At 37.9% G+C, this 14,694-nt stretch overlaps 2 protein-coding genes across 2 annotated transcripts in view; both read right to left on the bottom strand.

Moving 5' to 3' along the window:
* The window catches only part of LOC113113726 (storkhead-box protein 2-like), a 60,964-nt gene extending 50,469 nt beyond the window's left edge, over nucleotides 1–10,495 (bottom strand). Inside the window, exon 1 of the mRNA XM_026280159.1 lies at nucleotides 10,264–10,495. Within this exon, the coding sequence (XP_026135944.1) occupies nucleotides 10,264–10,315 (52 nt within the window). The 5' untranslated portion in view covers nucleotides 10,316–10,495. The remainder of the gene's footprint in view (nucleotides 1–10,263) is intronic.
* On the bottom strand, nucleotides 9,234–10,270 carry LOC113113729 (storkhead-box protein 1-like). Its single transcript, XM_026280167.1, has 2 exons — nucleotides 9,615–10,270; nucleotides 9,234–9,352 (listed from the first exon to the last, which is right to left on the bottom strand). The coding sequence occupies exons 1-2, from the start codon at nucleotides 9,940–9,942 to the stop codon at nucleotides 9,249–9,251; spliced, it is 432 nt and encodes a 143-aa protein (XP_026135952.1). The 5' UTR covers nucleotides 9,943–10,270; the 3' UTR covers nucleotides 9,234–9,248.
* Nucleotides 10,496–14,694: the final 4,199 nt, after the last annotated feature.

Below are 14,694 nucleotides of genomic sequence, written 5' to 3' on the forward strand. Positions count from 1 at the left end.
CGACTTAAGCCTGGTTTTGTGGTCCAGGGTCACATATGCTGATTTGCTGCTCAAGTAACATGATTTAGTATTCGATTAATAGAAAATATTTTAAAATAGATATTTTGAAACATGCCTAACTGTCATTTTTGATTAATTTACTAGGAAAATGAATTACTGACCCAAAACATGGTATTGGTATTTTTACATATAGCTCACAAGTTGTACAGACAATTTTCAAGCTTTTTTTTTTTAGGATCATCTTTGCTCTTTTTATAGAAAAGAGAAGCTTAGATATGCTGCCTAACATAGACAATTTAGAGTTTGAATAACAGGATGGGGAATAAATGTGCATTATTTTAACCGAGCTACTCAATTTCTGCATTGTTTCTGATCCAGGTGATGGATGATAAGAGATTTGCCAACACCCTGCAGCAAACTGGCAACCAGAACATTTAAAAATGGTTGCAATCAATGCTTTAATCAGCTAGAATAACAAGACATCTCTCTCACAAACACACATATGGTGTTCCAACAAGCTGGAAAGCTTTTCATATACATTATTTTATTTAATAAGGGTACGAATCCAGGCTACAGATTCAATCATTGTTGTGATAGTCATTAGTGTATAATTATCATTATCAAAAGGCTCCTTATTCAGGCACAAAATTGCAGGAATAATGAAAACCTGATGATTTTGTTCTCACTCACTGGAGAAGTGATTCAGGACTCACAACATTCGAGCGCCGTCTAACCGGCTGAATTATGTTAGTCTATGAATTTTATGAGGCATGGCGGATATTTTCTTGGAAACTGTTAAATGCTGTATCCAGACATTTGAAAGCCCTAGACAGACTACAGAAACAAGTAGCATTTGAAATGTTTGAAATATGTCATCTTAAAGAATTAAATGTTATGAATAAGAATTATGCCTTCAGTAAAAAAAAATATAAAAAGACGATTAATGATTTTCGTCTTGCAGCTGACAGCTATATCTAGAGACAGTGAGCAACACTTTAGCAAGCACCCATATCACCCTGTATGTGCCCCACACAGAATGTACAAATCTACCTCTGATTACAGCACTAGATGCTATGCTGAGCCCCTACTCTTGTCAAGAAAGCATCTAAACCTCCAAATCTGGAGACCACCCTGAATTTCTAGGATAGAAAGAGAAGCGAGGACATTCAAAGTGAGTGAAAGCCAATGTGTGAGTGAATGTCATCTGGCCCTTCAGCAGCCCATTCATAACTTCAGGTCACAACGTAAAAGAAAACAAAGAAATCTGTGCCAAGAATTAAAAGCTTTGTTTTTCTTCTGTGAGAGAAGACCTGGGATTGAGTTCCGGAATCATTTGGCCAGTGTCCCCTGTTCCACAGTTGCCATAGCGCCCACAGGATGTCTTCCAGATGACATAAGAACTCAATGGAAGCCACTGGAGCGATGCTGCAATGAAAGGCATGTGTGTCCAAGGACTAGGCCATTAAGAAAATATTCATGAACTATTAGTGCTGATTTTTGTGGTGAAAAACTTTTTTGCCTCAAAAGAATCAGTTCAAATGGTCCATTTAAGTGAATCAGTTCTAGGCATTATTTTATAATAAACTATTGAATGGTAGTGTATACATACATTTTAACAATGCATGTATACATGCATTAAAAAAAAATGTACAGACATAAACTTAAAAGATAGTTTATATTAAAGTTTTACAACAACTTTTAATTAAACATATTTTACTAGGTTATTATATTAGTGAATATACATAAAGGATTAAATATTTTTTATCCTGTGTAAATTTAGTGTAGGGGAAAAAAAATGTTTTTTTTTTGGGGGGGGGGGGGTTGTGTGTTTTAAATTGTATCTTAGTTCTTACATCATCAACATTTTAAACTGATTTTGATTGGCACCAAAAAAAAAAGTTTTTCTACATGGCAATTCAGGGCAAACAGGCTACATATTAAAATTCATCATGATAAAATATTCAAAAGGATGAAAATATTCTGCTATATTGCACAAGCCCTGTTGTGCTGTAAAGCCACATCACTGAAAACAAAACAATTTCAACATGTCTTACATTAAAAAGTGGTCAGCTGTCGTAACTGATTAAATGGATTCTGGATTACGTATCAGATTCTATAAATGTAATACATCAACAGCAAATGGTTATTTATCGATTATTCCCAATTCTTCTTTTTTTATCTTATCAAATTTTCCTTTCTAAAACGTACTAGTCATATTGTTTAGCTTTGAATACACACAATATAGAATGGCCATGTAAATTAATTTGTGCCCCATACTTCTGAATCTAAGGGGATAAAAGCACCTAAGTTAATTATAACATGTTAATACTTTAATAATTTAACAACATTCATGTTCAAAGTTCTCTGATGTCAGTTAATGGTCACAGAGACATGCAGGTAAACCAATAAAATATTTCAAATGTAATTGAATTTATTCATTTTTTATTTTACATTTTTATAATTTGATTAAATAGTCTTTTCATGAACTCAAACCCTCTGCAGTTCTTTCATTCAGCCATGTTTGGGAAAACCTGGAGAAATGCATTTCATGATGTTGATAGAGAATGGAATGGGTTTTATTATCTTAGCTTTTTTTAACAATAATAATCCCATTCAAATCTATAAAAATTAGGGCAAATGTAATCCAAAAGTAGTCAGAATACATTACCTAAAATGAGTAATCTAGATTAAATTACTGACCACAATTTTTAGCATGTACGTAATTTGTAATCAGTAACAGACTACAACGTGATGTGTAGAGACCAAGTGAATCAACATGTAACGCATTCGTCTTTAATAACATATTTCATACATGGTCTGACATCACACAATGACTTCTAAATATCAAGTTCCCTGCATCTTTAAAGTTCGCAATTGTATTAAACTGTGCTTTAATACTTTGACTGGAACTAAATGCATTTGTAAAGACTCCAGTAAAAACTAAAAGCAGGCCTGTCTTTATGAATGTCTAAAGTGCCATTTTCTAATCAAGTTCATTCAAAACACATTGTTCTTTGGTGTCTGAGAGATTTTGATGTTGCCTGCACATGTTCTCCAGATAATTTGCCTGAATATCAGTTACAAAAACACCAAACTACACCAATGTACTTACTGATATACACAACAGGACAACCACCATTCACACAGCTGATTTATATGTCATCTCTTCTGCTGGAATTGGGTCACACTGGACTGTTATCGATTATCTCTACTATTAATCAAACGAGAGACAGACGCAGTGAATATGGAAAGCAATTATGCATGCACAAACTGTGAGGATCGAACATACAGGAGTGGATGTTTCGTTTGCGACGAGTACAAAATGTCTAAAATAGGACAACCATTTGCAAATACTGAACTTTTAAAGTGGAGTGAATTATGAATATGATATATACCATGTCAATACCACCGCATGTTTTAGAAAATGGAAAGAGGAAGGAGACAATTAAAGAAAATAGAAATAAAAAAAAGGGAAATTTAGATATAAAACAGGGCAACCTTGTGACTGTTGAAGGACTACTTAGGAACATTGCGACAACATTGTACAAAATGCAAAAGCTTACTGGTACTGATGTGTCACTCTTGGCATTATACTGTGAAAAGCATCACACCAACAGTGAACCAATGAACTATTATCTCTCTCAAACACTATGCACAATCAATAGTCCCTGAGTCTAAACACTGATAATGAATTGCTATCTGACTCTGCCCTCTAGTGGGGAGAAGCAGTCCATCACCACAAGACACAGCAACATGTGAATTACACCAGCAGGGTCTTTCCTGGATATATAAGATGAAGATTGACACTGTTATGATGTCATCATGACCTCACTGCTCACTAGCATTAAATTACCTGAAAACTTAATTTTACAAGCGCTGGCTCCATGAGGTTTAGAGCCGGAGGATGTTCAATATTGTCCAAATATATGCTCAGCTAGAGGAATGACTTCACCCATACACGAAGCCTCTTAGGTAAATCTCAAGGCATTACAATGTATGCAATCACAGGATGTGTTAGATTGCCATGAGTAAGGCGGATTTAGCTTAGTGTGCAAAGCACTTGATGAATCTTCTCAGTACTGCACCAGCAGGAGGAGCCGTGCACAGTGCACCTCAAAGCTTTTGATCCTTCTTAAGTGGATGAGATGTAGATGACCTCACCGCTGGGACTACCAGACACCACAGGACCGCTCTGGTATGTCTCAGCTTCATGACGGCCCATTGAGTCATCACAAGCACTGCCTCTCTAGCAAGTTTGAGTCGCCTTGCAATTATCCAATGAAGATGATTTTAAAGCTAATGTAACACCATTTACTAGTATTAACTCAGTTATGGATTTACAGCCTAATCCGCAGTTATTCGCCTAAATGAAGCCTGTCAAAATCTTTGTTATAAAATATCATTATGTTCATATCATGCCGTTTTTAAAAGCAATCTGACAAACAAAAACACATGGAGTCAAGAGTGCAAGCATTGCCAAACACGTTCTCTCCATGAGTTTATGACTTGTGAAAACGTGGTAATATCCACCCCCGACAAACCAGGCGCTTTGGAATGTGTCCGACTGGAGTTAGTCATCCATAAATCACCAACTAGATGGCATTCTGGTATAGCTACCGCAGCCCGCATCTGAAAAGATGCCAATCAACAACAGTTGCCATGTCAATACAAGCCAAACAGAAAAGAACAGCATGAGAATGAGTCGACTCTCTCGTCCTTACAAGTGGACCGTTCACTGATCCTGAAATCACTGAGCCTGAGGGGGTCAATCTCATAAAACTTGTCAAATGTCTGGGTCATATTTCATCCAAAAAACAAACGGTCTTTAAGATTTGTTCGCACTGTGACTTTCACAGCATTTATTTTTAACATTGTAACATATATACGCTTCATGTTTATGTTTCTCATGACTTTTTCAGTCGGAAAAAACTTGCTTTTTAAATGTATGTTTCCTTTATGCAAAAATCTAATAAATAAATAAAAATACTAACAACTACTAACTAATACTAACTACAATTGCTACTACTAAGAAAAAAAAATATATGTAACAAAAAAAATATATATTTTGAAATAAAATGTAAGAGATTCACAACTAAAAGCATGAGGTAATTGCATCAGCTCCTTAATTACTCTGTGATTGGCTCAAACTCTTTGACATCAGACTGCTTACGTCAGAGTCCTAACCTTGCACACGCTTTTAAAACATTAATCTTTTTGGCTTTGCACACACTGCATCAATATGGAAAATGCAGGTCAATGGTCAAATTTCTTACGTCTCTAAACGAAATGTTTAATTTACAATAATTCTGTATTTTTGCATGTGTGGATATACTGTACATGTATTGGAGGAAAAGCTAATTACATTTTGAAACATAGGCTGAGAAAGGTTTGCTCGAGTTTGCTCAAAGTGCAGGTCACAAGTTAAAAGCAATGCATAACAGCACTGACTAAATGTATAGAGCTAAATGTTGCTCTCATTCTGTTCTGAGTGGGTTTCTAGTTTCTCTTATAATTACGAAGCTCAGGATGATACTGCAATAAAAAGGTCTTGGATCATTGCACAGGAAACTCTCAAACCGGGGTGAGATTTATGAACAGTATAGTCAGTTGAGGGCATGGCCTTTCTCTCTCATCCCCCGGAATCAGCCTGTACACACACACACACAGGTGAGACCACACAGCCCTCATTCAGCCATGGGCAAATGAGAAATGGCTCATTCCTGCACACATTTTTCAAACACAAACACATAGACTCAATCAATGTTGTTAAGGCATGCTTGCCTGAGTCACAGTATAATTTGCCAAAAGTAATTTTAGTAATTTAAAAGCTGCAGTTTAGAAAGTGCATAATCTGCATAACTGTACAGCACAACCTAATATTATCTGAGCTTATGTTTTCATATTAAACACTGGCTTTCACTTCATGAGGGAACAAAGAATGCTAACATCCACCTGTTTTCAACACTTCAGACTCAAAGTGTGATGCAAAGGAACAGACAGATGTTTTTATTCTGTGTGGTTGTCAGGGTGTTTCTAGGAGGATCTGGTCTGGGTTGTTGCTAGAAGGTCACCAGACCAGGGGCCCGTTCTTCGTACGTCGCTTATTACATCTAAGATCAAATGACACATCCAAGATGATATCATCGTGCTAATCATGATCCGGCTAATTGGGTTCTTCGAACACACCTGTTGTGTATGATTAGTATCGCTGGATTGAGTTAACTGAAATAATTGCACGTTCATGTGTTGGCTTAAAAGGGGATATGTATCGATACTCGAAACCAGCGATTGGCTGGTGGCAAGACGGCAATGACGTCATATAATTTAAAACGACACCTGACGAAAAACTTGACAAATTTCTGGACTTTTATAAGGAAACAGCCAAGCAAACAAAACAACATAAATGTTATAATAGATACATGAAAGAGATAGATACATGTTTCCATTTTATTAGAAATTTTTTCATGATTCCCAATTATTTAGATTCGCAATTTATAATAATTGTGCAGTCTTTACATTTTTATTTCAATGTAGAAATTATCTATTCATTTAATTTTATATTTGGACAGATTTGTTACGTGACAGCATTGATGAAAGTTTCTTAAGGGTCAATATCATGTTATCTGCATCTCCTGCGCTCCGTCAAGCCACTCTTATACTAGCAGTCATCACTCAAAATAATGCACGACTCTATTATCTGTATAGCATGTGTGTTAGACTCTGTTAGAATACAATTATGAAGTAATAATTTTATGACAAATAAATATTTCAGTGAGTAAAACTGGCTGTCTATAGTAGTCTGTTATGGACTACACAGCATTTTTATATTATTTTTAAATAATTTTTTTTAATGATTATTATTTTAAATTATTGTCCCTGGATCAGTACGATATACTCTTGTAATAAAGTAGCGGTGGAAGCAGACATATTTTGAGTATCAGTTCTGGTTGAAAAGAAGCGATCTAATCCTGTTTACATGAAATAAGCTGCTCCCAAGCAGGTTTAATCTAACGGACCTGTTGCTATGACAGCAGCTCCAGGATGAGCTTCGAAGAACCAAACGATCCAAGATCACGCCAAATCGTCAACAATCAAATCCAGCTAACTGAGTTAGCGACGTACGAAGAACAGGCCCCAAGTCTCTGTGATATTCTAATGTCCCTTCTTAAAGTTGTTACATTTCTTAAGTTTTATCAATAGCACATCTATCATCAATTTAAAGTATCTTTTTTTCCTAAAATGTATCTTGAAGATGCCGCATCAAGTTAAAAATAATACTTTAACTTTTAAATCTGTCTTAAGACCATTATATTCTCCTTCTACTTTGACTTGCTCTTTTTATATTACAAGAACAGAACCTATTCAAACACACCTATTGGGCTTTAGGCCAAAATAAAGGCCTACTTCATTTTTTGGGATGCACCGAATTTTCAGCCTAAAAATCAAACTGGTAAAATTATGCAACCCTCCTAGGGCATTTAATCGCATTCAAAAAAATAAATAAAAAAAAGTTTATACCATGCGTGTGTTTGTACTGTGTATATTATGCATACATAAGTACACATGTATACATAATTTTTTTTTATATATACTTGCATAAAATTTATATTATGTATAAGTATAATTTTTTCATATATATCATATATAATATGAAATTATATATGATATATATGAATTATATCATAATATAATTACTTATCACACTTTCTGAACTTTTCTTGTCTCAAAGTCTGTAATGTAATATCAAAATGAACTATATTGTGAAGTGAACATGCAAAGAATGTCTCTGTCCATCAATAGAGGGTTTTTCCTCTACAACTCAGCTGTTCCGCAAGACATGTCAAACACAAAGAGATGGATACAGCCTAGCTTTTTCTCCTGAAAAAATAGGAGAGAGAGAGAGAGAGAGAGAGAGAGATGCAAGTAGAGTAGGATAGAAGAAAGAAAACCCTGATGCCTACAGCGACACTCCTCAAAAACCTGCTGTTTGTCAAGTACCTTTCCTCTTTCCTTAACTACACTAAGAATATGCCACAATACACAGACCTGTCCCATAATCTACAGTGCTGCAGTAACAGTAATAGCTACTGATAAAGAGTGCTGCTGTCCTCAGTGTGTGTCCATGGGGCTGAATATGGGACAGCAGTTTTCTGCACTAATTAGTCTGAATAATGAAGCCAAACGTCACAGGTCTTGAGTATATTAGCTTCATTCACAACTTCAAAACTCAGAATTTCTTCAAGGAGACAACCAAAACTTATGCTAGTTGTTAAGACTAGACATGTACTATAATTCTCACAATGTGCAATAGCTCCAGCACTTAAGGGAAGGCCTGTTCCTTTAAGAGAAGAACAAACACATGCATCCTCTGCCTTAATGATCAAAAGAAGGTTTCGGGTTACAGTGATCAAATTCCTCAATATCTCACAGCTGAAGACAAAGGCTGAGTCTGAAACCTGAAAAACGCTGCATATGTAGGGAGTTTGTGACCATCATTGCACATCTGAATGAAATCAACAATTTCTACAGAGAATTGCAGTACTTAAAAGTATACTTGCTTATTTAAGGGTCAATTGAGGTTTTTTTGGAGATCACTGGAGTTGACATTATAGCCTTGTCAGTTGTTGAACCATGTTTTTTCTTACAAAAGCAAGAAATCATTGACTGTACAGAAACACAGCAGCCTCAATGTTGATCACAGAACAAGCAAGCACAAGCAAATCATGTTTTCTAAAACAAATGAAATATTTGTTCTAGAAATGGTTGCATATGAAGATAGTGTCAACTCAAATGTACAATTAAATATAAACATCAGGTCAGTCATATTCCTGGAGATCTTCCATCATGAAAAGTTTAGAGCTCAGCTAGAAATACAACTTTCCACATTTATTTACTACACAAATATTCATAAACTATAGTATGTACATGGTGTTCATGAGCAATGAGAACTATAAAATTACTATAGTACATTAAAAAAACATGGCACTACCATAATTGTACCTACGCAAAAAGTACATAATACCACAGTAATGAATGAATGTCATTTTCAAATACAATAGTATTTGCATGGAGCTGCAAGGTACTTCGAAGAAAACTGTAAATTAAAGTGGCACATATCCAAAAACCATGGCATCATCATCATCATGGTTTATTTCCAAAAACCATAACACCATGTCGAAAACATCATAGTAATACAAAGCTACTTTGATATATATACCATAGCAAATGATTGTAAGATTCAAAGACCGCTATATTTGCATGGTGCAGCAAGGTACTTCGAAGATCACCATAAAATGACCATCCCACATATCCAAAGAAGTTATGGCACTGCCATGGTGCTTGTCCAAAACACCTAACAATAAATCACATCACAATCAGATATATACCCTGGCACTAAATGATTAACATATTCATACAGCATGACAGGCCAAAACAGCGGCATGAAATGATCACAGAACATATCCAAAAACCAGTGGCCCTACCCTGGTGCCATGTTCAAAACCATGGTAACACCATGGTACTTCAACGGACGATCACCAGGAGCCAGACTGGCCACTAATGAAGCCCTCATCCTTGCATAAACATCATATATGCAGCACATGGATGATTCTTACCGAGGTATTTGATGTCGAAGCCCTGCGGTGGTTTGAGGGACCTCCTCATCCAAGCCTCCCTCAACACCTCCAGGTGATCCTCCTTCCCCTGGATCAGCAACACATGCTCGTCTATCCAGCCCAGGAAGAAGGTCTCAGCTATGGCATCGGCCACCATCTTATTCCAGAAATATTTCATGTTTAGGGATTTGAAGTCGGCGAATATCTCGTAGCCGGTGTGATGTTGTGGCGGCTGCTCGCTCTCCGTCACTCCGGGCGCGTCCTCCGCCACGACGCGCGACAGCACGATGGCCAGAGAGTGCGGCGCGATCTGCAGGAAAGGCTCCATTGCTCTCCTCGAAGATGCTTCGTTAGACTCGACGCATTCCACGCGCGTGAAAGCGCAAATAAGGCGATGGATGGATTGATTGATTGACTGATTGAGCGCGCGCCCGCAACCAAACAAAGAGCGCGTTTGCGCGTTAGTTCATTTGACCTGCCTGTCTGCAGTTATTGTAATAAAAGAACATTATGGTGATATAGAAAGGAATAAGGTCATTATTATTTCAAACAAAGGCTCGGGTGGATGCGGAATGTCATTTTAAGGGTAAAATACGCAGGTGATCATGTTATTCTCCGCTGAAATCGCCGCATATTATCCATTCCTCACCTTGATCAGAGACAACGACGTGAAGATAATGACATCCTCTTCCAGCAGGCATGCGGGATGGAGAAAAACATTACCTTAACGTCCCTGGATGAAAAATAGGCTCGCGTCAAAAGCAAAAATGAGAATTCTCGTCTTATTTTTTCCCTCGTCGAGATGCGGTGATCCCTGCAGGCCGGTGCGTGACGATGCCTGTGTGGTTTACGGTGTGTAAAGCAGGTTATTACCTTGAAGCTCCCGCAGCTCTGATAGCGATGCCCTCTAACGGCGGAGGGGAGGCACTGCAGGCGCAATCCCCAGTCAAAAATAAAGATGCTCTGTATTTACTCACATCCATATCGTTACAGACCAGTTTTTTTTTTTTTTTTTTTTTTTTTTTCGTTCAGCGAAACACAGAATAACGAAGTTTAAAGAATGTATTTTCAAAATAGTGTCAATGAGCAGTCTGTGAGATACAGCCTGAAATCACCACTCGACAAGTGCAACATATTCCAAGCTGTCTGAAGTCATACGATAGTTTTGCTTGAAAAACGGACTGAAATTAAACTATTATTCATTAAATATTCTCCTTTCAGATATCAGTTATTGACTGTTAGCTGTCAGTACTTTAAACTTGAGATCCGATTCATCTGCGAACCGATTCACCGGCTCCATGCATGCGTTTTAATCGCTCTTTGAAGTGATTGTGCACAGTTATTTCGAAGTTATTATGTGTATTTTAACTTGCATATATGCGTTTTGACAGCATGTATTAGCTATGTGAAACATAGCAAAACCACTCATTTATCAAGAAGAAACAAAGCAACCATGATTCCGATAGCAGGACTTCCCGCTCCTTGAGTTCTTACCTGCTCTTCAAAGCTGATCATTTACACCGGTCTTATTCCTTGTCTTATCGTAAGCCTTCTTTTGTTCCACATACATTTTCCTCTTTTGTTTTTTATCCGCCATCTCTATCTCTCTGTTGTTGTTAGACTTGGCTAATGTCCTTTAGGTGCACTGAGCGCTCTTTCTCGTCCCCATCATGATTAGACACACCCCTTACTGCTGATTGGCTACAAGTTTGTTTTGGTACTAACCCGACTTTTTGAAAAAATACATACCCCACCTTTAAAGGATTTCCTATATAAACAGACTCTAATGCATAAACTCTTATGATCAAACATAAAAATCTTTACTGTGTTATATATTTATTAAAATTATATATTTACCAGAGGTTGCATCCCACTCACCACCATCAGAAATTATTCTATTACAATTGGAAAGAAAAAAAATCCAGATATCCTGACAAATTTATCAATTCAATTACAATATTCAGACTATAGAGACTCACCTTATGTTACTACCCTATGATATCTATTGCAGCAAGAAGAGGCAGGGTGGACAGTTTGGAGATTTTGTTCTTTTTTTTTTTACTCAGGCTCAGACATGTAAACATGTCTCTGCTGTGCTATTTGCTTCTCCTGTTTCAAAATAGCCACAGGTGGTATGTAATTTAATGCTTTAGTATGAAGATGGGGAGCATGTTGCTAACCTACAGGAGGATGTTAAACTTGCCTGCTGTCTCCACAACAGTTCTTCTTCTAGCTTCTCTCAGACGTGAGCAACTGTGGAAGCTCCTATGACACCACCTGCCCCACCTATATCAGTCAGGTTGACACCTGGTTGTGACGAGTCTGAGGGTTGCATCACTTCGCAGCTGTTGTGTCAACAGCCATCACCCTCGCCAAAGGGAAAGAGTCAAAGATCAGGGAGGTTGCATCCCTCCCATCTCCATCCACATGTGGAGCTACCATCTCGGGCAGGGACCCTCACCCCATGTGCATCATGTGTATGGGTCCGAAGCACACAAACATTGCTGGCAGATCCACAAACATGTGCTCACTGTGTGTCATTGCTGGTGAAAATCTTAGAAAGGAGCCTGAGAGTGGCTATGGCTAGCAAGCAGGACCCTTGTCTGTCTGGAGCGGCCACACAGTCTGTGGTGACTGACCATCTGATGCAAGCCAGTACGAGTTGTGCATACATGATGGAAGCCGAATCCCCGGAAACGCCTCCGCTGTTTGAGGGCCTGCTCACATAGGAGGAGGGTGACAATCCTGCATGCTTGCATAAGGAAAATGTCCTGCTACTGGTCTAACCCCTTTAAGAGCAAACTCCCTGCCAAGGGGTATTCCATATTGGAGATTCAAGGGATGGGGAAGCTGGGGTAGGCTGGACCCCCAATGGTAGAGACTTTAGTGGCCTATCAGCTCCATCCAAATTGGTGCTCAATTTCTGCCTCCTCTCAGATTCCGCTGCCGAGTAAGATGGAGCGACTGACTGCGATATATCAGAGGATGTATAAATACGCTGGGAAGCCTGTATGCTTGCTGAACCCGTTGACTCAAGTGGAGATTTTGCCGGAGATGGGGCAGCAGCTGGACTCAGGAGTGCCGAACCTGGCACTCTGGGACGAAATTTGCATGGTGAATGATTCTGCATTCTTCCCGCCATGCGGTTCAAAGAGGAGAAGGGTGGCAGTGATGATGACATCACTGTGCGACGTGAACCCGGCAGAGGACTTCTCTCTGCCTGAATAGCCATTTGGTATGCATGCGCAGTTCACCCATGGGTTATGTCAATGACTTCACAGGGTTACAGACTTTAGTTTGCCAAGAAACCACCTCGATTCAGCAGAGTGATTGTGTCAGTGGCTTAGAGAGAATCGACTTGTGTCCTGACGGCTGAAATTGAATTTACCACCCTCACCCAGAGAGGATATCTCTCTGGTCTTGGCCCATGAGAGGTGGAATTTGAATGCAGCAAGTCTGCCTCCATTGTTCATACACACTATACAGTGCAGGAGCCTCCTCTACTCACTCACTTTATAGCAATAAATGGCAAATCTTTGAAGAATGGTCTCATCAGGGTCATATTGTCCCTTTTCAATGCTCAGTGAAGGATATTTTATGCTTTCTTCAAGATCTTCTAGATAAGGGGAAGGCTTTCTCCACCATTAAGGTGTATTTGCTATGCTATTTGTGTTATGGGCTACTCCTCACAAAGGGAAGCCATTGTCTTGTCAACGTCTGTCTCATTGGATCATAGATGCTATATCTTTAGCTTATCTGCAAGGGTATTCAACTTCCCAAGGGCCTGAGAGCCCACTCCACTCTGGGGATGTCTATATCATGGGCCTCCCTCAAGGGAGCAGCAAGTTGGGCTATGCCTCGTAGTTTTGTGTGGTTTCATAGACTGGACATGTCTGAGCCATCCCTATGAGCCAGTAGGTCGGTGCCCATTTAAAAGGTTAATTCACCAAAAAAAATTTAAATTAGCCTAGAAATTACCCTCAAGTCATCCTAGGTGTATATTACTTTCTTCTTTCAGATCAATCCAGTCAGAGTTATATTAAAAATGATCTTTGATCTTTCTTTCAAGCTGTTTAAAAGGTGCTCAGCAGGTGTTGCAGTGCATCAGTTCAAAAGAGGTTAAATAAAAAGTGCTCATTCTTAATAAAAAAAAAAGTGTCTCACAAGGCTCTAGGGGGTGAACAAAGTAATTCTGTAGTGAATCGATTCATTTTTGTAAGAAAAATAACCATATTCTAAACGTTATTAATTTAATCTAGTTTGTGCTCACTGTTGTACACGGAAGCAGCTCTGGGTGGATGTCATAGGAGATTACACAGTTGGTCATGCCCAAAGCGATCCCCCGTAGTGAAACACCTCACTCTGCTATCAAAAAAAAAAAACAGGTTTAGGCTAATTAACCCATCGTTTCCCTTTGTTTCAGTAAATGTAGTCAGTTATTACTAGAATCTAAGCTCAATCCACTATCACACAAGCATTCTGTGTATATCTTGTTTTATGAATTAATTAAAATAAATATGTTATCATTATCCCCTCCCCCCACACACACCTACTGTTTATATATATATATATATATATATATATATATATATATAATATACTTTTGCCTCAAAGAATTAAGATATATTAGATACATTTTTTTAATTGTTACATTCAAAACAATTTAGCACATTTTGCCCTGAAACTCTCGATATCATAATACATCTAGATGTAATTTTTTTTTATAATTTTTCATTTCCATTACTATATAATACAGTTAGAATTATGTTTTTAAATTTGTTCAACGTTTCAATAATGTTATTTCCATTATGTTGATGAGAATTTAGAGGCTAGAGTTGCTTAAAATATTCTTAATTTCTCTAAAATACTATTTTTTCCCCTTCTTAGTGTTAGAGTGAGAAATGACCGTACCTTACAGTTTGACATGATTTGTGACATTCACCTAAACAGAAATCAGATCCTAAAAATCTCAAACAATTGTGAGGCTCTGCTAACAGACACATTGTCAATGTACATTTTTTATTCTCTGGCGATGTTCATATATTTCCATGCCAATAAAGCTTCATGAATCTTATAACAA

The sequence above is a fragment of the Carassius auratus genome, chromosome 14, assembly GCF_003368295.1.
Source record: "Carassius auratus strain Wakin chromosome 14, ASM336829v1, whole genome shotgun sequence".
NCBI lineage: Eukaryota > Metazoa > Chordata > Actinopteri > Cypriniformes > Cyprinidae > Carassius > Carassius auratus.

What these genes read in the sequence shown, in the direction of transcription:
- LOC113113729 (XM_026280167.1), bottom strand. Translation starts at nt 9,942, where the DNA reads ATGGAGCCTTTCCTGCAGATCGCGCCGCACTCTCTGGCCATCGTGCTG. An exon ending in CTTCGACATCAAATACCTCG is followed by an intron (nt 9,353 to 9,614) that starts GTAAGAATCATC and finishes ATTTATTGTTAG; the next exon opens with GTGTTTTGGACAAGCACCAT.